The sequence below is a fragment of the Entelurus aequoreus genome, linkage group LG19, assembly GCF_033978785.1.
Source record: "Entelurus aequoreus isolate RoL-2023_Sb linkage group LG19, RoL_Eaeq_v1.1, whole genome shotgun sequence".
NCBI lineage: Eukaryota > Metazoa > Chordata > Actinopteri > Syngnathiformes > Syngnathidae > Entelurus > Entelurus aequoreus.
This window is the reverse complement of record NC_084749.1, coordinates 46,583,233-46,604,163: the sequence shown is the minus strand read 5'-3', so window position 1 is coordinate 46,604,163 and position 20,931 is coordinate 46,583,233. Positions and strand designations below refer to the sequence as shown.

Here is a 20,931-nt window from a genome sequence, read left to right as displayed (position 1 = left end):
CAGCAAGGACTGAAGAATTAGCATAATAAGTGTGCATATTTACAATGCACAAAAACGACTCAGCTCTGTTTATATCACATAAGAATTATATATGCATCTAATAATTTGATCTCTCTTTTACAGATGTTTGGAAACTGGACCTTTGGAACACTGGTCTTCACAGTTATGGTCATAACTGTCACTTTAAAAGTAAATCACACTGAAGCTTTTGCCTCTTATTTCAAATGTTAGCAACTAGCATTGGACTTTTGCTGTTTTTCTTCGATTTTGTTGGTACCTACTTTGTAGGTTAGACTTTTTAACACAATGTTAGCAGGTTTTAGATGTCAGTTTTGCTGAGGTGTTTTTGATATACTACACTTGTTTCTTAGATTAAATAAATGTCTCGATTTCTTATCCTGTTCACTTTTATTACAGCTTGCATTAGAGACTCATTTCTGGACATGGATGAACCATTTTGTGACGTGGGGGTCAATAGCCTTCTATTTCATCTTCTCTCTCTTCTACGGAGGCATTATCTGGTAAGAAAATGTACATGCGTCACAATCTACTACTTAGATCATCAACTTTCGATCATTTATTCTTGCCAGTAGGGATGTCCGATAATATCAGACTGCCGATATTATCAGCCGATAAATGCTTTAAAATGTAATATCGGAAATTATCGGTATCGGTTTCAAATTTATCGGTATCGGTTTCAAAAAGTACAATTTATTACTTTTTAAAACGCCGCTGTGTACACGGACGTAGGGAGAAGTTCAGAGCGCCAGTAAACCTTAAAGGCACTGCCTTTGCGTGCCGGCCCAATCATGTAATATCTACGGCTTTTCACACACACAAGTGAATGCAATACATACTTGGTCAACAGCCATACAGGTCACACTGAAGGTGCCCGTATAAACAACTTTAACACTGTTACAAATATGCGCCACACTGTGAACGCACACCAAACAAGAATGACAAACACATTTCGGGAGAACATCCGCACCGTAACACAACATAAACAAATACCGTATTTTCCGCACCATAAGGCGCCCCGTGTTATTAGCCGCACGTTTAATGAACGGCATATTTCAAAACTTTGTTTACCTATTAGCCGCCCCGTGCTATTAGCCGCACCTACGCTACGCTAAAGGGAATGTCAACAAAACAGTCAGATAGGTCAGTCAAACTTTAATAATATATTACAAACCAGCGTTCTAACAACTCTGTTCACTCCCAAAATGTAATGTGCAAATGTGCAATCACAAAAATAGTAACACTCAAAATAGTGCAGAGCAATAGCAACATCAATAACTCAACGTTGCTCATACATTAGTGTCACACAACACACAAAATAAACATTTAAAGCTCACTTTCTGAAGTTATTACTCATCCACAAATCCCTCGAATTCTTCTTCTTCGGTGTGCTTCACTTGTTTTTTGACACCATCGATGATGTGGACGCGCATGCAGTCGTAGATCAACAGGAACGGCGCTGCGTGAAAAAAGTCACCCGGTGTCTTCGCGTAAACGTCTATCAACCACTCGCTCATCTTTTCTTCATCCATCCACCCCTTCGAGTTAGCTTTTATGATGACGCCGGCTGGAAAGTTCTCTTTTGGCAAGGTCTTCCTTTTGAATATCACCGTGGGCGGAAGTTTCTGGCCGTTAGCATGGCAAGCTAGAACCACAGTAGGACGACTTCTCATTCCCTGTGGTGCGAATATTCACCGTACGTGCTCCCGTTGTATCCACAGTGCGGTTCACATGAATATCAAAAGTCAGTGGAACCTTGTACGCGTGTCTCTTAGTAGGAGACATTTTGTTGTCTTTACAGAAAAACAAATGAAATTAAATATCCGCGAGCTTCTTCTTCTACGGGGGCGGGTGCTCACCTTGGCGGTTGCTTACAGTAGAAGAAGAAGCGCTTCCTCTTCTATGGGGGCGGTTGCTTACCGTAGAAGAAGAAGCGCTTCCTCTTTTACGGGGAAAAAAGATGGCGACTGTTTACCGTAGTTGCGAGACCTAAACCTTATGAAAATAAATATGAATATTAATCCATATATAAGGCGCACCGGGTTATTAGCCGCACTGTCTGCTTTTGACAAAAATTGTGGTTTTTAGGTGCGGCTTATGGTGCGGAAAATACGGTACCCAGAACCCCTTGCAGCACTAAATCTCCCGGGACGCTACAATATACACCCCTCGCAGCAGTCGCCCTCCAGGGCCCCAACTCCCCTTCCCTCTGTTGCGAGTTGTCGTGATTAAATGTAACGTGTTTATGTGTGCATTGCATGGAGGTTTTTTCCCACTCCAGACTAGGCCCCCTTAGGAGCCCAGTCTAGATTGTATTTTTTTACTCATCTTCTTCCCCAGCGCTTTACCTTTTTCTTATCTTTTACGGGGCGCCTTTGGCGACCCATCAGCGTTCCTGTTCTGTAACCCTGTACACTGCTTGTTTGTCTAATCTTGAACGGTTTGTGCGGAAAACATAGTTTCGTTGTACTTGTGCAATGACAATAAAGTCCTATCCTATCCTATCCTAATAATGTGTTAATTCCACGACTGTATATGTCGGTATCGGTTGATATCGGAATCGGTAATTAAGAGTTGGACAATATCGGAATATCAGATATCGGCAAAAAAGCCATTATCGGACATCTCTACTTGCCAGCTTTCATAGGATGGTAGAAACCTTTGTAATTATGGACCATATATTTATGTATATGTGGTTATATGCATGGTGAGATTTAATTTACAGATAAAAAAGTTAAAGTATGTCATTTTGAAGCCTAAAGGAGGCAACATGTTTCCTTAATAGCCAACTATTAAAGACAACCTTGCCATTTCCCGCTTTACTCATGAGTTATGGGGTATTGCTCCTCCTTCCCTTGTAAGTACTGTATTAAATTAAATTTTTCTCTTACAGGCCATTCCTCCACACCCAGGATATGTATTTTGTTTTTGTTCAATTACTGTCCAGTGGCTCTGCATGGTTTGCCATCATCATCATCATCACCACTTGCCTCTTTCCTGACGTGGTGAAGAAGGTCTTCTACCGACATCTGCGACCCACCAGCACACAGAAGAGTCAGGTAGAATGGGGAGTAAAAAAAAAAATGGAGACAATAATTCTGCATATAAGCTTTCCTGCTTTTAGTTTTTCCACACACTCAAGCCACTGTTTTTTACTCACAAAATGCATTGCATTTAAGTAGAGGTGTAACGATACGTGTATTTGTATTGAACCGTTTCGGTACGGGGGTTCCGGTTCAGTTCGGAGGTGTACCGAACGAGTTTCCACACGAACATATAAAGTAGCCGCCTAAGCTAAAGTCTTAACAAGCTGCCTCAGCTTCCTTCTGCCTCTGTCTCTGTCAGGACTCTACACAGCACCCAGCATTGTCCCACCCACACAACCATCTGATTGTTTACAAACAGAGCGGTAACAGCCAATCAGCAGTGCATATTCAGAGCGGTAACAGCCAATCAGCAGTGTGTATTCAGAGCGTTCTTAGCGTTTAGCAGGTAAGCATCAGGCAGCGGACTCTCCCCAAATTATAATAAACACCTCCCAGTCAACTACTAGTAACATCACTATGAGCCCGTTGACCTTCTAGAAATATAAACTGCAGCTTCAGCTTGCTCGCAGTCCTGGTTTGAGGTGAAGTCTAATTCGCTTTTAGCGTAACGTTAGCTCATTTTGCGGTGTGTGCGCGCGCGCGTGTGTGTGCGCGTGTGTGTGTGTGTGTGTGTGTGTGTGTGTGTGTGTGTGTGTGTGTGTGTGTGTGTGTGTGTGTGTGTGTGTGTGTGTGTGTGTGTGTGTGTGTGTGTGTGTGTGTGCGCGCGCGCGTGTGTGTGTGTGTGTGTGTGTGTGTGTGTGTGTGTGTGTGTGTGTGTGTGTGTGTGTGCGTGTGTGTGTGTGTGTGTGCGCGCGTGTGTGTGTGCGTGTTACGGACAGCAAAGCCCTGTTTGTCTGTTATTTCACTTTACCTTTTTCTGTGTTGATTGAGCTGTGTTGAAGCAGCAACAAAGGACATTATGTTAAATGAAGAGTCTCTGGTAGTTGATTTAATAATGTAACTGCATGAACTCCATGGTGTTCAGGAATGAATAGTCTCTCCTATTGCTATTGTATCAATCAATCAATCAATCAATGTTTATTTATATAGCCCTAAATCACAAGTGTCTCAAAGGGCTGTACAAGCCACAACGACATCCTCGGTGTCGAGTGGGTCTGACATAATATTGTGAAAGTCCAACACATCAGCGAAAGTCCAGTCCATGGTGGGGCCAGCGGGAACCATCCCGAGCGGAGACGGGTCAGCAGCGTAGAGATGTCCCCATCTGATGGACAGGCTAGCGGTCCACCCCGGAGCAGAGTAGAAAAGAAAAGAAAAGAAACGGCAGATCAACTGGTCTAAAAAGGGAGTCTATTTAAAGGCTAGATTATACAAATGAGTTTTAAGATGAGACTTAAATGCTTCTACTGAGGTAGCATCTCTAACTTTTACCGGGAGGGCATTCCATAGTATTGGAGCCTGAATAGAAAACGCTCTATAGCCCGCAGACTTTTTTTGGGCTCTGGGAATCACTAATAAGCCGGAGTTCTTTGAACGCAGATTTCTTGTCGGGACATATGGTACAATACAATCGGCAAGATAGGCAGGAGCTTGACCGTGTAGTATTTTATACGTAAGTAGTAAAACCTTAAAGTCGCATCTTAGGTGCACAGGAAGCCAGTGCAAGTGAGCCAGTATAGGCGTAATATGATCAAACTTTCTTGTTTTTGTCAAAAGTCTAGCAGCCGCATTTTGTACCATCTGTAATCTTTTAATGCTAGACATAGGGAGGCCCGAAAATAAAACGTTACAGTAATCGAGACGAGATGTAACGAACGCATGAATAATGATCTCAGCATCGCTTGTGGACAAAATGGAACGAATTTTAGCGATATTACGGAGATGAAAGAAGGCCGTTTTAGTAACACTCTTAATGTGTGACTCAAACGAGAGAGTTGGGTCGAAGATAATACCCAGATTCTTTACAGAGTCTCCTTGGTTAATTGTTTGGTTGTCAAATGTTAAGGTGGTATTATTAAATAGATGTCGGTGTTGAGCAGGACCGATAATCAGCATTTCCGTTTTCTTAGCGTTGAGTTGCAAAAAGTTAGCGGACATCCATTGTTTAATTTCATTAAGACACGCCTCCAGCTGACTACAATCCGGCGTGTTGGTCAGCTTTAGGGGCATGTAGAGTTGAGTGTCATCAGCATAACAGTGAAAGCTAACACCGTATTTGCGTATAATGTCACCTAGCGGCAGCATGTAAATACTAAAGAGTGCAGGGCCAAGAACCGAACCCTGGGGAACTCCGCACGTTACCTTAACATAGTCCGAGGTCACATTGTTATGGGAGACACACTGCATCCTGTCAGTAAGATAAGAGTTAAACCAAGACAAGGCTAAGTCTGACATACCAATACGTGTTTTGATACGCTCTAATAAAATATTATGATCAACAGTATCGAAAGCGGCGCTAAGATCAAGAAGCAGCAACATAGATGACGCATCAGAATCCATTGTTAGCAATAGATCATTAGTCATTTTTGCGAGGGCTGTCTCCGTAGAGTGATTTGCCCTGAAACCGGATTGAAAAGGTTCACAGAGATTGTTAGACGCTAAGTGTTCATTTAGCTGCTGTGCGACAATTTTTTCGAGAATTTTCGAGATAAACGGTAGGTGGGACACAGGCCGGTAGTTCACCATGAGGTCAGGATCGAGGTTAGGTCTTTTGAGTAGAGGATGAATAACCGCTTTTTTGAATGCTAGAGGAACAGTACCAGAGGAAAGTGATAAGTTTATAATATTTAACACTGATGGACCTAATAAAACAAAAAGCTCCTTGATAAGTTTCCCAGGAATTGGGTCAAGTAAACATGTTGTTTGTTTTGTCCCATTTACACATTTTAACAATTCCTCCAATGTTATTTCATCAAAGAGAGAGAAACTATTTTGGAGGGCAGTGTCCGTTGTATATACCGTCGTATTTGTGTTAATAGAACCCAGTTGTAGCTGAGATGCATTGTCTTTAATCTCTTTTCTAATGACTTCAATTTTCTTATTAAAGAAATTCATAAAGTCATCTGCTGAGTGGGTGGAGCTACTGGGAGGAGTCCCTTGTTGGGTTAGCGATGCTACTGTACTAATCAAAAATTTAGGATCATTTTTGTTGAGGTGGATGAGATTTGAGTAATATTTAGCTTTAGCTGAGGTAAGCATGCGTTTATAAGTTATTAAACTATCACTCCATGCTTGATGGAAAACCTCAAGTTTAGTCGCACGCCATTTGCGTTCCAGCTTTCTACATGATAATTTCTGGGCTTTAGTTTCTTCTGTAAACCATGGGGTACGCCTTTTAGGGGCCCTTTTTAGCTTTAGCGGTGCTACACTATCAATGGTGTCGCGCAGGGCGTCGTTAAAGCTGTTAGTGAGGTTATCAATAGAGCCCACATAATTTGGGAAAGGTGCCATTACTGAAGGCAGTAGGTCAGTAAGAGTCGTCGTTGTGGCAGTATTAATGTTGCGGCTGCTATAGTAGTTATTATTATTATTATTAGTTTGTTGACAATGAGTCAGAACTTCGAATTTTATAAGGTAATGATCGGACATTACTTTAGTGTACGGGAGTATCGTAACTTTAGAGGTGGTGACACCCCTGACAAGCACTAGATCTATCGTATTACCGTTGCGATGCGTGGGTTCATTTATTATTTGTGTAAGACCACAGCTATCAATTATAGTCTGGAGCGCCACGCATGGAGGGTCCGATGGGGTATTCATATGGATGTTAAAGTCTCCCATTATGATTATATTGTCGGCGTGCGTCACTAGATCAGCAACGAACTCTGAAAATTCATTGATAAAGTCCGAATAGGGCCCTGGGGGGCGGTAGATGACAGCCAGGTGCAGAGGCAGCGGTGTGACAAACCTCACAGTAAGCACCTCAAACGAGTTATATTTATTATTTAGGTCCGAGGTAAGCCTAGTTTTGAATGGCAGGGTCCCTGCTATCACATGTTGATAAAAATATAACATTTACATAATAAAAATCAACTACAGGCTTCCCAAATGCTGTAATAAATTAAGCATAATGAGTTGACTTGAAACTGTTTAATGTTGCACTTTTTATATGTAGAAGAAAAGTTTTGTCATTTTATTTAATCTGAGCAACAACTTTAGGCAGTTTAATGTTGATTAACGTGGGCAGAATTATTATAGTGTTCCCAATGTTAAAAGGATAAAGCCATTGTTTACAAATTTGGTAAATAAATAACCAAAAAATGTCTATTTTGTTGTTTTCTTACTGTACCGAAAATGAACCGAACCGTGACCTCTAAACCGAGGTACGTACCGAACCGAAAAGTTTGTGTACCGTTACACCCCTACATTTAAGTTAATATTGTTTGAGGACCATCCAATTTAGTTTTGGCCCGGAGTCACATACGCCACCGGAATCCTACGCAATGCTATATTTGCCCTTTCTCCTGTGTGTAGTGATGCATTTCATATTACATTTACAATAATGCAGTATGTGACTTGCCTCAATATGTTAAACCTTAGGGACAGCAGACTTCAAATGAAAGAAAGGGAAGGAAATACTTTGGAGAGGACATTATTTAGCTTTTTTTTGTACTATTTGTAAGCCACTTTTTAGCAGAAAGAACATTAACAGGAAAGGCATGGTGTAAGGTGTTGCACTGACACAGCATGACATCATCTGATACTGTGCACAAACACAGTGTATCCAAGTGTGCATGCTACTGTAATCTTTCAGTATGGGTATTTGGATAGCAGGACACTCCTCATCCTCTTCGATCTTGTCTGCCTCTGCTCTGTCATCTCTCTTGTTATGTCCTTGTGTGTAATTTTCTTAATGTCTAACCTCTTTGTGTATTCTTTCACTCCTTCCCGGTTTAGATGTATTCCAACCATGTGGCAATAGGTGATGACTTCATCGCTCTTCAACCTCTGTCCAGAGCCAAGAATCAGCTGGGCAAAATTAGGTAGAGGACATGAGATAGAATCAGACCTGGGTTTAATATGTTTCATAAAAAAAAAAAAAATCACAAAATTACATGTCTCCAATGAGGACTTTGATTAAAAAGCAATTTTTCTATATCAGCAGAATTGTACACTGAGAAATCAGTATTTCATGGCCATTCAAGGCATTTACACTTCCATGAATAATTCAAGACCCGGATTGTTGGCTAAAACTAATAGACTTGGCCACATCTAAAACAGAAAATACCATCACTTTTTTAAAAGGTTTGTCACATGTTTCAGATCCTTAACTTACCATGCTGGTTTGCCTGAAACTTCAAGGTATTGGCTCTTACCAAGCATCATAACCTGCCCTCTCTGGTTGGACAATGTCAGCTACGCCACACTAATCCACAAGTGTGCAGCTAAAATATTACGTCATGTAAAAAAAAATGCAGTGTTTAGAGAAGCGTTTGATTTTACCCACCGTTTCAAAGGCAATTTAGCAACCATAGTATCTTCCGTCATGTGAGACAGCTGTGATTGACTCTCATTTTATTCGGGCCAAACGAAAATGTTTAAAACATTCATCTTCTAATTCTCGCGACCCCGAGAGAGACAAGCGGTAGAAAATGGATGGATGGATGGATTTTTGTTAAATCTGTTCTCCCCTTAACCACTATAACATACAGCAGTGTTTTTCAACCACTGTGCCGTGGCACACTAGTGTGCCGTGAGATACAGTCTGGTGTGCCGTGGGAGATTATGTAATTTCACCTAATTGGGTTAAAAATATTTTTTGCAAACCAGTAATTATAATCCGCAAATAATGTCAATCAATCAATCAATCAATGTTTATTTATATAGCCCTAAATCACAAGTGTCTCAAAGGGCTGCACAAGCCACAACGACATCCTCGGTTCAGAGCCCACAAAAGGGCAAGGAAAAACTCACAACCCAGTGGAATGTCAATGTGAATGACTATGAGAAACCTTGGAGAGGACCGCAGATGTGGGTGGGACCCCCGCCCCCGTCTAGGGGAGACCGGATGCAATGGATGTCGAGTGGGTCTAGCATAATATTGTGAAAGTCCAGTCCATAGTGGATCTAACATAATAGTGAGAGTCCAGTCCATAGTGGATCTATCATAATAGTGAGAGTCCAGTCCATAGTGGATCTAACATAATAGTGAGAGTCCAGTCCATAGTGGATCTAACATAATAGTGAGAGTCCAGTCCGTAGTGGGGCCAACAGGAGACCATCCCGAGCGGAGACTGGTCAGCAGCGCAGAGATGTCCCCAACCGATGCACAGGCGAGCGGTCCACCCCGGGTCCCGACTCTGGACAGCCAGCACTTCATCCATGGCTACCGGACCTGTGCCCCCCCTCCACAAGGGAGAGGGGGGCAGAGGAGGAAAGAAAAGAAACGGCAGATCAACTGGTCTAAAAAGGGGTCTATTTAAAGGCTAGAGTATACAAATGAGTTTTAAGATGGGACTTAAATGCTTCTACTGAGGTAACATCTCTAACTGTTACCGGGAGGGCATTCCAGAGTTCTGGAGCCCGAATAGAAAACGCTCTATAGCCCGCAGACTTTTTTTGGGCTCTGGGAATCACTAATAAGCCGGAGTTCTTTGAACGCAGATTTCTTGCCGGGACATATGGTACAATACAATCAGCAAGATAGGATGGAGCTAGACCGTGTAGTATTTTATACGTAAGTAGTAAAACCTTAAAGTCACATCTTAAGTGCACAGGAAGCCAGTGCAGGTGAGCCAGTATAGGTATATATATATATATGTATATAAAGGTATATACAGTATATAAAGGTATATACAGTGTATGTATATATATACATATATGCATACATATATACCTATATATATATATATATATATATATATGTACAGTATAGGCGTAATATGATCAAACTTTCTTGTTCTTGTCAAAAGTCTAGCAGCCGCATTTTGTACCAACTGTAATCTTTTAATGCTAGACATAGGGAGACCCGAAAATAATACGTTACAGTAATCGAGACGAGACGTAACGAACGCATGAATAATGATCTCAGCGTCGCTAGTGGACAAAATGGAACGAATTTTTACGATATTACGGAGATGAAAGAAGGCCGTTTTAGTAACACTCTTAATGTGTGACTCAAACGAGAGAGTTGGGTCGAAAATAATACCCAGATTCTTTACCGAGTCGCCTTGTGTAATTGTTTGGTTGTCAAATGTTAAGGTGGTATTATATGCCGTTGTTGAGTGTCTGTGCTGTCTAGAGCTCGGCAGAGTAACCCTGTAATACTCTTCCATATCAGTAGGTGGCAGCCGGTAGCTAATTGCTTTGTAGATGTCGGGAAAATGGTTTGTCGTGATCACATTATGCAGGCGACAGCGGGAAGCAGTGTACAGGTAAAAAGGTACCTTAAGCTTAAACCAAAAATAAACAAAAGGCGAGTGCCGCTATGAAAAGGCATTGAAGCTTAGGCATGACTATGCAGAATGAAACTAAAACTGAACTGGCTGCGAAGTAAACAAAACACAGAATGCTGGAAGACAGCAAAGACTTACAGCGTGTGGAGCAGAGACGGCGTCCACAAAGTACATCCGCACATGACATGACAATCGCCAATGTCCCCACAAAGTAGGAAAGCGTCCGCACAACTTAAATAGTCTGAATTGCGAAAACAAAGCAGGTGTGGAGAATAGCGCTCAAGGAAGACATGAAACTGCAACAGGAAAATACCAACAAAACAGGAAAAAACACAAAATAAGAGCACAAGACAAGAACTAAAACACTACACACAGGAAAACACCAAAAAACTCCAAATAAGTCAGGGCGTGATGTGACAGGTGGTGACAGTACACCTACTGTGAGACAAGAGCTATAGTGATGCATGCTTGGTTATGGTAACAATTCATATCCACAAATTGCGAGAACAACTTTTTATTGTCAATATCGGCTACTGAGTTCCGTTTTTTAATGATTTCTGCTGGTGGTGTGCCTCAGGATTTTTTCAATGAAAAAAATGTGCCTTGGCTCAAAAAAGGTTGAAAAACACTGACATACAGTATGTAACCTATGCTATCCATTGTTGGTGTTTTTGTCATTTTTAGGCATAAAAAATGAAATTTGGAACTGCACACTGCACTTTTAATACAAAGTTGGTAATGCAATTAAATGCTACCAACCTATGATGTTAGAAACATTGCTTATTGACTCAGCACTTCTGATTATAAATAATAAATTAGTGTTAAAATGTTGTTCCCCAGGTCTGAAATTTCATTAGTTCTTCTGACACCTGTTTCCATCTTAAGCAGCATGTACAGATGTATGCTGTATTGTTGGAACGGGGGACTCTTTTGTGACTTTGTTGCTGCATGTTTTGGAAAAGCCAATCAGCATTCTATATGATTGGGATAGAAAGGAGGAAAGATAGACGGGCAAGATCTAAAAGCAGAAGTTGACGTCAATCATCTTAGTCTCTCTGCATGTCTTCCTTTTTATTGGAAAGCTAACCTAAAGAAAATGCTCAGAAATTGTTTCATTTGTGACTTAGTGGCATGATTTCATCATCCCTTTTTCCACTGCATAAACAAACTGCTGTAGAAATTGAGTGGATGAGCGATTGTTGAATCCATTTCCCCTTTGTACAACTGTACAATGCTGTTGGTTGTACTGAGTCATATAATAAGGGCCACACTGAATTCAAGATTCCTATTCACCTTAAACTAAAGTCAATGGTCAGATTTGCTCGCTGATCATTCAAGAGGTTGGCATGACATCTTTTGGTTTTAAGTGTGCAGTCCAACACCATCCCCATGATCTCTAGCATGGTCTATCTAACACCCTTTAAACTGTTATGACCCCTTAAGAAATCCTTCCACTAGGCTGAAATGTCCACTTGCATGGTTTCAGCTGGACCACAGAGCAAGACACTATCAGAGCTGCATGAATGACTCTTGGACCAGTCAGACCCACCATAAACACTAGCATGGTGCTGTTGTCTTACAGGCATGATAATGTTTTTTTTACACCTTTCAGAATAATGACTTAAATCTTTTTTTTATTGCAGATATCCATAGAATCATTGTACAAGGACATTCCTAACCTCATCTATTTGTATATACTTTAATTATAAAAACCTATTAATCTGTCAGGGAAAATGCTGCCTACATACAGTGGTTATACCTATTAACTTTAGGTATAATACTTCTGTCAGGTTCAAACACTGATGACATCTATTAAACAAGACAAGAAGCAAGGAATTAAACAGAGACAGAATTCAATTTGGCTCAATTGAGGACAAACGTCTGGGCTTTACTCTTTACAGTCTCCACCACGCTCTGACGAAAGATTGTACGCCTCCTCTTTTATTTGGACTTTCCCTGATTACAAGGCAACAGCTGTTTCTAAGGGAGGGTGGTCGTAAACAGCCATCGCCTTTGATTACAAAAAAATTCAAAGAAAAGGTCGTAAAACAGTTCAAAGAAAAGGTCGTAAAACAGTTCAAAGAAAAGGTGCCTGGAGGGGAGTCAGGACCTGCCTCCTCTCCGCTTTATAGATCTTGGGTCAAGACAAAATCTTCCTGTGGATTACAATACATCAAAGAAACCGACGCCTTCATGTCGCTTCCCATCGTACACAGTGGAGTTTTACAAGCCTTTTGCTTGGTAGGATCAAAGACAGCTTTTGTCCTCTCGCCGGGAACTCATGGCAACACAAAGTTTTGTGATAACTTAGATACAATTATTCTGACATCTGTCTCAATATAATAATAATGTAATGTAATTGAGTTAGTTATGTTGAAGTGATTCCACTATCTATATCTCTATAATTAGATTAGCGCTAAGTAATTACAAAATGCTCTCCTGGGTTTTTATTGTTTGCCTGCTCTGGTAGTGCATACCAATAGATTTGCTCTTATCTCTGCTAGACACCGTCAAAGCCCTTCTTTTGACACATCCGTTGATGCCTGCAGCTGCCATTATGGTTATTAGTTGTTTTGATTTATCACTGTGTATAACTGGCACTTTTTCCATAAATCAAACCCAATAATCCTAATTAATCCTCTGAGCACTCATGGAGTATAGGACTGAAAGACATATACACCTTTACTGTTATTTGCAGGCTGTTCCTTTATATGTTACATACAAAATTAAATTAGATATTGGCAGTCAGATGATGGATGACATGTCAGGTTCAAACACTGACAACATCTATTAAACAAGACAAGAAGCAAGGAATAAAACAGAGACAGAATTACATTTGGCTCAATGAGGAGAAACGCGAACACCTGTACCCTTGTACGGTGTCACCACGCTCTGACGAAAGATTGTACGCCTCCTCTTTTATTTGAACTTTCCCTGATTACATGGCAACAGCTGCTTCTAAAGGGACGGGGGTCGTAAACAGCCATCGCCTTTGATTACAAACAGTTCAAAGAAAAGGTCGGTTCAAAGAAAAGGTTGTAAACAGTTCACAGAAAAGGTCGTAAAACAGTTCAAAGAAGAGGTCCCTGGAGGGGAGTCAGGTTCTTCTTCCTCTTCGCTTTGTAGATCTCGGGTCAAGACAAAATCTTTCTGTGGATTGCAATACATCAAAGAAACAGAACATCTTCATGTTGCTTCCCATCCTACACAGTGGAGTTTTACAAGCCTTCTTCTTGGTAGGATCAAAGACAGCTTTTGTCTTCTCGTCGGGAACTCATGGCAACACAAAGTTTTGTGATAACTTAGATACAATTATTCTGACAACATCTATGGTGCAGCATCTGCAATATTGCTATTTTAACAGCAAAAATATGTGTCTTGGCACTTTATAATGTTAGTTACGTTAATTATTAAGTGGCGAGCTCAATTTGTGTGTTGCTATTTGAATACTATTGCCTCGGACAGTTGACGTGGCTGCGCGATGAGCTTTTCTAGCCAGTCAGCTGAACTCACTGTAAGCATCTTGTGTCCTTCAGATGGAAAAGGGTGAGAGTTCAGTCGGCCCAGAATATGACTCTGTTAAAGCCCAGCGGCGCCCAGGGGAGGACAATTGGCACCTGCTAGCTGTTTATCCTCCCCCCTGCTGCCCCCAGCCCACAACCCTGCTCCCCTAGGTAGTAACTTTACTATTGCGTTGTACTATCATCGCCCCAGACCAGGGGCCGGCAACCTTTACCATCAAAAGTCTCACCCTCTATTCCAGACGTGGGCAAAATAAGGCCCGGGTGCCACATAAGCTTTTCAATCTGACCCGCCGGACATTCCCAAATATTTTTTTCTGCGCTTTTGCATGATATTTTAGTGACCAGTGTTGTCCTGATACCAATATTATTTCAATACTTTTCGGTACTTTTCGATACTTTTCTAAATAAAGGGGACCAGAAAAAATTGCATTATTGGCTTCATTTTAACAAAAAATCTTAGGGTGTGGCGGACCGGTACTTTTCAGAGGCGGTATGGTACCGAATATGATTCATTAGTATCGTGGTACTATACTAATACCCGTATACCGTACGATCCTACTAGTTACTATGATAATCTACGTCACAGCATGTCAGACGAGGCACCAAACAGTGTGGGTGGGGAGCGTTTCCACAGAGTGTTTCCAGAGTGGCCAGCCTGAAATGCGGGTGTCAGGGACAGACGCGGAAGGAGATTTTTACAAGAAAGTTCTAAAGCTTAGTGATATATCAGATGTATCAGGTTGTAAATGTTTTTTGTTTTTTCACCCTTCACGTTGATATTTCGCTGTTTGTTGCATTTTTGTTGCATTTGGCTTGATTGTAAAATATGTCGATTGAGAGGGGGTGTGACGTTCATATGTTGTCAATATTCAGGGTTTTATCGTTCATAGAAAAAAATAAAATTCCATGCAGTTTTTAAGGCGGTCTGTCATAACATTTTTAGCATTCAATCAGACTTTATTGTGAGGTTTTGTATTAGTTTTCCTAAAAATAAATATACTGGCCCCCAGACACATTTTTTTCTCTAAATTTGGCCCCCTAGTCAAAATTATTGCCCAGGCCTGCTCTATTCCATCAAAGAAAAATAATCTGGAGCCGCAATTTATAGACCTTTAAAAGTTGTAATCTTTTTTTAATTTTATTTTACAGACAAGGGAATTCATCCATGCAGAACTAAACTATTTTTGTTTTTTTGGTAAATTCACGATCCGTGTTTGGAATAATGCTGTTAATAAATTATGGCGTTACTAACGTCGGTACTTTTCTATATAATTACAACGCAGTTAGCGATACGTCTGATGTAACGTGGCACGCTACTTTTGAAGTGGTTGTGTTGATGTCAACAAAAAAGTGTCCCGGCTAGTTCACTTCATCAAGTACAGCAGCTCTGTACTACACTACAAAAACTGAAATCTAAGTACAAACCCCGTTTCCATATGAGTTGGGAAATTGTGTTAGATGTAAATATAAACGGAATACAATGATTTGCAAATCATTTTCAACCCATATTCAATTGAATGCACTACAAAGACAGGATGTTTGATGTTCAAACTGATAAAAAAAAATGTTGTGCAAATAATCATTAACTTTAGAATTTGATGCCAGCAACACGTGACAAAGAAGTTGGGAAAGGTGGCAATAAATACTGATAAAGTTGAGGAATGCTCATCAAACACTTATTTGGAACATCCCACAGGTGAACAGGCAAATTGGGAACAGGTGGGTGCCATGATTGGGTATAAAAGTAGATTCCATGTAATGCTCAGTCATTCACAAACAAGGATGGGGCGAGGGTCACCACTTTGTCAACAAATGCGTGAGCAAATTGTTGAACAGTTTAAGAAAAACCTTTCTCAACCAGCTATTGCAAGGAATTTAGGGATTTCACCATCTACGCTCCGTAATATCATCAAAGGGTTCAGAGAATGTGGAGAAATCACTGCACGTAAGCAGCTAAGCCCGTGACCTTCCATCCCTCAGGATGTACTGCATCAACAAGCGACATCAGTGTGTAAAGGTTATCACCACATGGGCTGAGGAACACTGCAGAAACCCACTGTCGGTAACTACAGTTGGTCGCTACATCTGTAAGTGCAAGTTAAAACTCTCCTATGCAAGGCGAAAACCGTTTATCAACAACACCCAGAAACGCCGTCGGCTTCGCTGGGCCTGAGCTCATCTAAGATGGACTGATACAATGTGGAAAAGTGTTCTGTGGTCTGACGAGTCCACATTTCAAATTGTTTTTGGAAACTGTGGACGTCGTGTCCTCCGGACCAAAGAGGAAAAGAACCATCTGGATTGTTATAGGCGCAAAGTGTAAAAGCCAGCATGTGTGATGGTATGGGGGTGTATTAGTGCCCAAGACATGGGTAACTTACAAATCTGTGAAGGCACCATTAATGCTGAAAGGTACATACAGCTTTTGGAGCAACATATGTTGCCATCCAAGCAACGTTACCATGGACGCCCCTGCTTATTTCAGCAAGACAATGCCAAGCCACGTGTTACATCAACGTGGCTTCATAGTAAAAGAGTGCGGGTACTAGACTGGCCTGTCTGTAGTCCAGACCTGTCTTCCATTGAAAATGTGTGGCGCATTATGAAGCCTAAAATAGCACAACGGAGACCCCCGGACTGTTGAACAACTTAAGCTGTACATCAAGCAAGAATGGGAAAGAATTCCACCTGAGAAGCTTCAAAAATGTGTCTCCTCAGTTCCCAAACGTTTACTGAGTGTTGTTAAAAGGAAAGGCCATGTAACACAGTGGTGAACATGCCCTTTCCCAACTGCTTTGGCACGTATTGCAGCCATGAAATTCTAAGTTAATTATTATTTGCAAAAAAAAAAAAAAGTTTATGAGTTTGAACATCAAATATCTTGTCTTTGTAGTGCATTCAATTGAATATGGGTTGAAAAGGATTTGCAAATCATTGTATTCCGTTTATATTTACATCTAACACAATTTGACCAACTCATATGGAAACGGGGTTTGTAAGATTAAATATCTCAAATAAGGGTGATATTTGCTTATTTTCTGTCTGATAAGATGATTCTTCTCACTAAGCAGATTTTATGTTAGTGTTTTACTTGTTTTAAGGGTTTTGGTCCTAAATGATCTCAGTAAGATATTACAGCTTGTTGCTGAGACTTTATGACCTATATTGAGTAAAACATGCTTGAAACTAGAATATCAACTGATGCAAAGCTGTGTCATCAACACTCACAAGTATAAAACTACTTTTTTAAAGTAATACTTTCTTATTTCAAGCATGAAAAAAAAATCATGACTTTGACACAATTGTGTCTCATACACCTTCCGCCCGAATGCAGCTGAGATAGGCTCCAGCCACCCCCCGCGACCCCGAAAGGGACAAACGGTAGAAAATGGATGGATTAAAACAGATGACAGCCAAATGGACTTTGCTGTTTTATTTTCAATGAAACAATAGAAAATACGTACTCGTATAGTAGTACAGTTGTTAATAGTCAGAATATACTTTTTTTAAGGTATTGTTGGGTTCATTGAGGTTAGCTAATTAATAAACTTGTTTTGGAAAGTCTTGACAAGCCAAATTTTCTTCTTCTATTGGCAGATAATTTTGCTTAGTTCAAATAAAATACCCCTAATTTTTTTAATTTTTTTTTCTTGTTTTTGAACACAGACTTTTTGCAGTGTAGTGCAAGCAACTGCCACGACAGATACACACAATGACTACCACTACTATGGGGAAATAATGAACAATGCAATGCGGTTATAAATAATGTAATCCTCAAATACCACGTTTGTTGTCAAGGAGAGACATAGCCATTAACGCAGGTTTTGTTGCTTTATTAACTATCAGTGAACACTACAGAAGCTGCTGTCAGCAAAAATCTCCTTCCAGTCAGTAACTGACCCTGCAGACTATGAATGCTGGGCTAACCGCTATTCTCTGACGTCGTCTTGCAACAGGCACCACCTTTTAAAGGCACACACTCCTGCACTCTACTTAATTTCCCAAGTAATTAATTGCATCTAATACAGAGTAATTTCATTAGTAATTAAATTACTTTGGGGGGGGATTTTAACTGTAATTAATTACTTTGTTAAAGTATTTTTCCTAAAACTGATAGTTGGCTCAAGAAGCCAACGTCTTGAGTGTGCAGCAGTCTCTTACCACACAACGGGTGCCCCTTCCTTTTCCTCTGCCTTCCTCGCGCTCATTCAATCATCGGTCGGGTCTCAGTTTGTACACATTTACGGCCATCGGAAATGACAAAACTCTCAAAAATGCACATTTCCTCTTTTCAGATGTCGAAGGTGCTGTTTGCAACTTCCTCACAGTAAGATTTTTCAAAGCAAAAAACATAACCACCACCGGTTATTTTTATATTGGTTTTATATTTATTTATTTTGTTTTTTTATTCAGTCATTGGTGGAACTAAGGATAGTGTTTGAATCTTGTTTTTAATATTTTTGTGCAGCACTTTGGAAACATTTTTGTTGTTTAAATGTGCTATATAAATAAACTGGATTGGATTGGTTTGGTTAGCTTATGATACCATTAGTGGTGTAGCATTCTGCTCCGCCGCTCCCAGTCTGTGGAACGCTCTTCCTGACCACCTGAGGGCAGATTGAATGCTTTTAAAAAAGGCTTAAAAATCCTTCTTTTTAAAAAAGCCTTTTTTTTTTAGAGATATGTGTGCTAGTTCTAGTTTTTATTTCTTTTTATTATATTTTTATTTTATTTTTTAATACACTATAGCACTTTGAGGTTGTTTGCTCAATGTAAAGTGCTTTTTACAAATAAAATCTATTATTATTATTATTATTATAAGCAGAACACGTTTGTTTGACAATTACAAAGTTTGCGTAATACATTTTTTTACCGACCAAAATAAAATGCAGGGAGTGAGTGCGCACATACAAAAGCAGTCCAAGAGAAACAAGGAGCAATTTGTAGTCATGTTGTTGTTATGATAGAATATACATTCAGTGACAGCTGCGCGTGCATGTGTTTCGTACGTACGTACGTAGTTACGTCATTACGTACGAGAGGCCGGGGTATGCTGTGTTAAATACATTGGAAAGTTGGCGCCCTCTAAGCATCTGTGTAAATGCTGCAAACAGCCCATTTAAAAATGTTTGCAAAAAAAAAAGTGTTCACATAAAAACACATTTATCGGCTGCACATATTGTCCAAAATAAAAATGAAAAAACAACCACAGCGTAGTGCGATATTACTGCAATTATATGTACATTTTATTTCAAATCAGCCCGCACTTAAACAGAGCCCTTGTAAAATCATAAATGTGTTTTTTTTTAATAGCCTGTGCACATTGCAAGGCACCCGGAACCGTGTTCTGTTGTTAAATAAGATTTAATAACAGGAGATAATGTGGCACATTCCGTATAATACCAACCTAAAACGGTTTTAACCGTCCACACACAATCGCTGAAGCTCAGATTGCAAACACTTAGGGCCTGATTTACTATGGTTCAAATACCACACGTTAAACACCGTGTGCAAAGAAGAAAACAGCGTGTACTATCAGTGGGTGTGTTGCATGCGATCTACTAACAGTGCGTGTGCAAGTGGTGCAGACCGCCTTACTTAATGATCGCACACAATCATTTTCTGTACATTCATGTTATCCGTAACACCCTTTCTTAATCGCAATCTAGATAACACTGACACTTAATTCTGTGCGCAAGTCTGTGTGTGCTATAATAACACATGTAACACCCTTTCTTAATCGCAATCTAGATAACACTGACACTTAATTCTGTGCGCAAGTCTGTGTGTGCTATAATAACACATGTAACACCCTTTCTTAATCGCAATCTAGATAACACTGACACTTAATTCTGTGCGCAAGTCTGTGTGTGCTATAATCCGTTACACCCTTTCTTAATCGCAATCTAGATAACACTGACACTTAATTCTGTGCGCAAGTCTGTGTGTGCTATAATCCGTTACACCCTTTCTTAATCGCAATCTAGATAACACTGACACTTAATTCTGTGCGCAAGTCTGTGTGTGCTATAATCCGTTACACCCTTTCTTAATCGCAATCTAGATAACACTGACACTTAATTCTGTGCGCAAGTCTGGAATGACTGAAACGCAAGAAAATGCACAATGAAAGACGTCTTTCCATGTTGGAGATACTGTATATGATAGTTATATATTTCCTAAAAATAAAAAAAAAAGTCAACAAACACAAATGCATCAATTGGATTGATTTTAATGCAGAAATCATCCAGCAGCTATAAAATAATACAAATAAATTGCTCAATAGACGACATGTCTAACATTTTTTATTTCTGAACGCCCAAAATGTTGACACACACATGTAGGACGGAGGATTCTTTGTACATTGTTTGTTTTGTTTGTTTGTTTTTAGCGCGAGCACAGATCCTGCGTCCATGTGCGGAATTGTCAGTTTGCGTGTCCTTTTGACACATGCTAAATAAAACGCAAAATAGTACTCGCAAATACGGTGATGAGTGTTGATAAAAAAAACACATTCAGCATGCTAAAGAATTATATTTGCATTTTCTCCTCCCAGTACTGTGGACGTTTTGATGATATATTTTGCATATTAATGAAGCAAAATGTACTGCACGCCTTATTCTGCTCACTTAATAGACGCAATCCACTTTGCACAGGTTGAGTAGATTAGCGTTGCATGTGTGCTGTCAGGTTTGCGCACGTTTTAGTACATGCAAACCTTTAGTAAATCAGGCCCCTGTTGTGTTGGCAGGTCCTTAAAGGGCCACAAGAAGGAGGCTGAGGTTGCCGACCCTTGCTCTAGATCACTATGACTGTACTTGTAAACCAACCGACTTGTATGCATCCTTAAACTGCATTTAATTGTGAAGTCTGCTTCATCAGTCGTCCTCCCATGCTTGTTAACCCGTCCCTTTTAATTTGATCTGTAATGTGTCTCGTAAAAGGGTC

General features: G+C 40.2%; 1 protein-coding gene across 6 annotated transcripts in view; it reads left to right on the top strand.

Annotated features, from left to right (window-relative positions):
* Nucleotides 1–20,931, top strand: part of atp11b (ATPase phospholipid transporting 11B) — a 114,744-nt gene that overhangs the window by 72,883 nt on the left and 20,930 nt on the right. For 4 of the 6 annotated variants that reach the window (XR_009822063.1, XM_062028601.1, XM_062028598.1 and 1 more), the window contains 3 exons: nt 124–189; nt 418–521; nt 2,912–3,077. Coding sequence is in view for 3 of the 6 variants with exons in the window: in XM_062028601.1 (XP_061884585.1) it covers nt 124–189; nt 418–521; nt 2,912–3,077 (336 nt within the window). In the remaining 3 variants the exon portion in view is untranslated. Of the gene's footprint in view, nt 1–123; nt 190–417; nt 522–2,911; nt 3,078–7,961; nt 8,048–13,995; nt 14,134–20,931 lie in introns of all 6 variants that reach the window. The other 2 variants (XR_009822065.1, XR_009822064.1) reach the window with 2 other exon arrangements.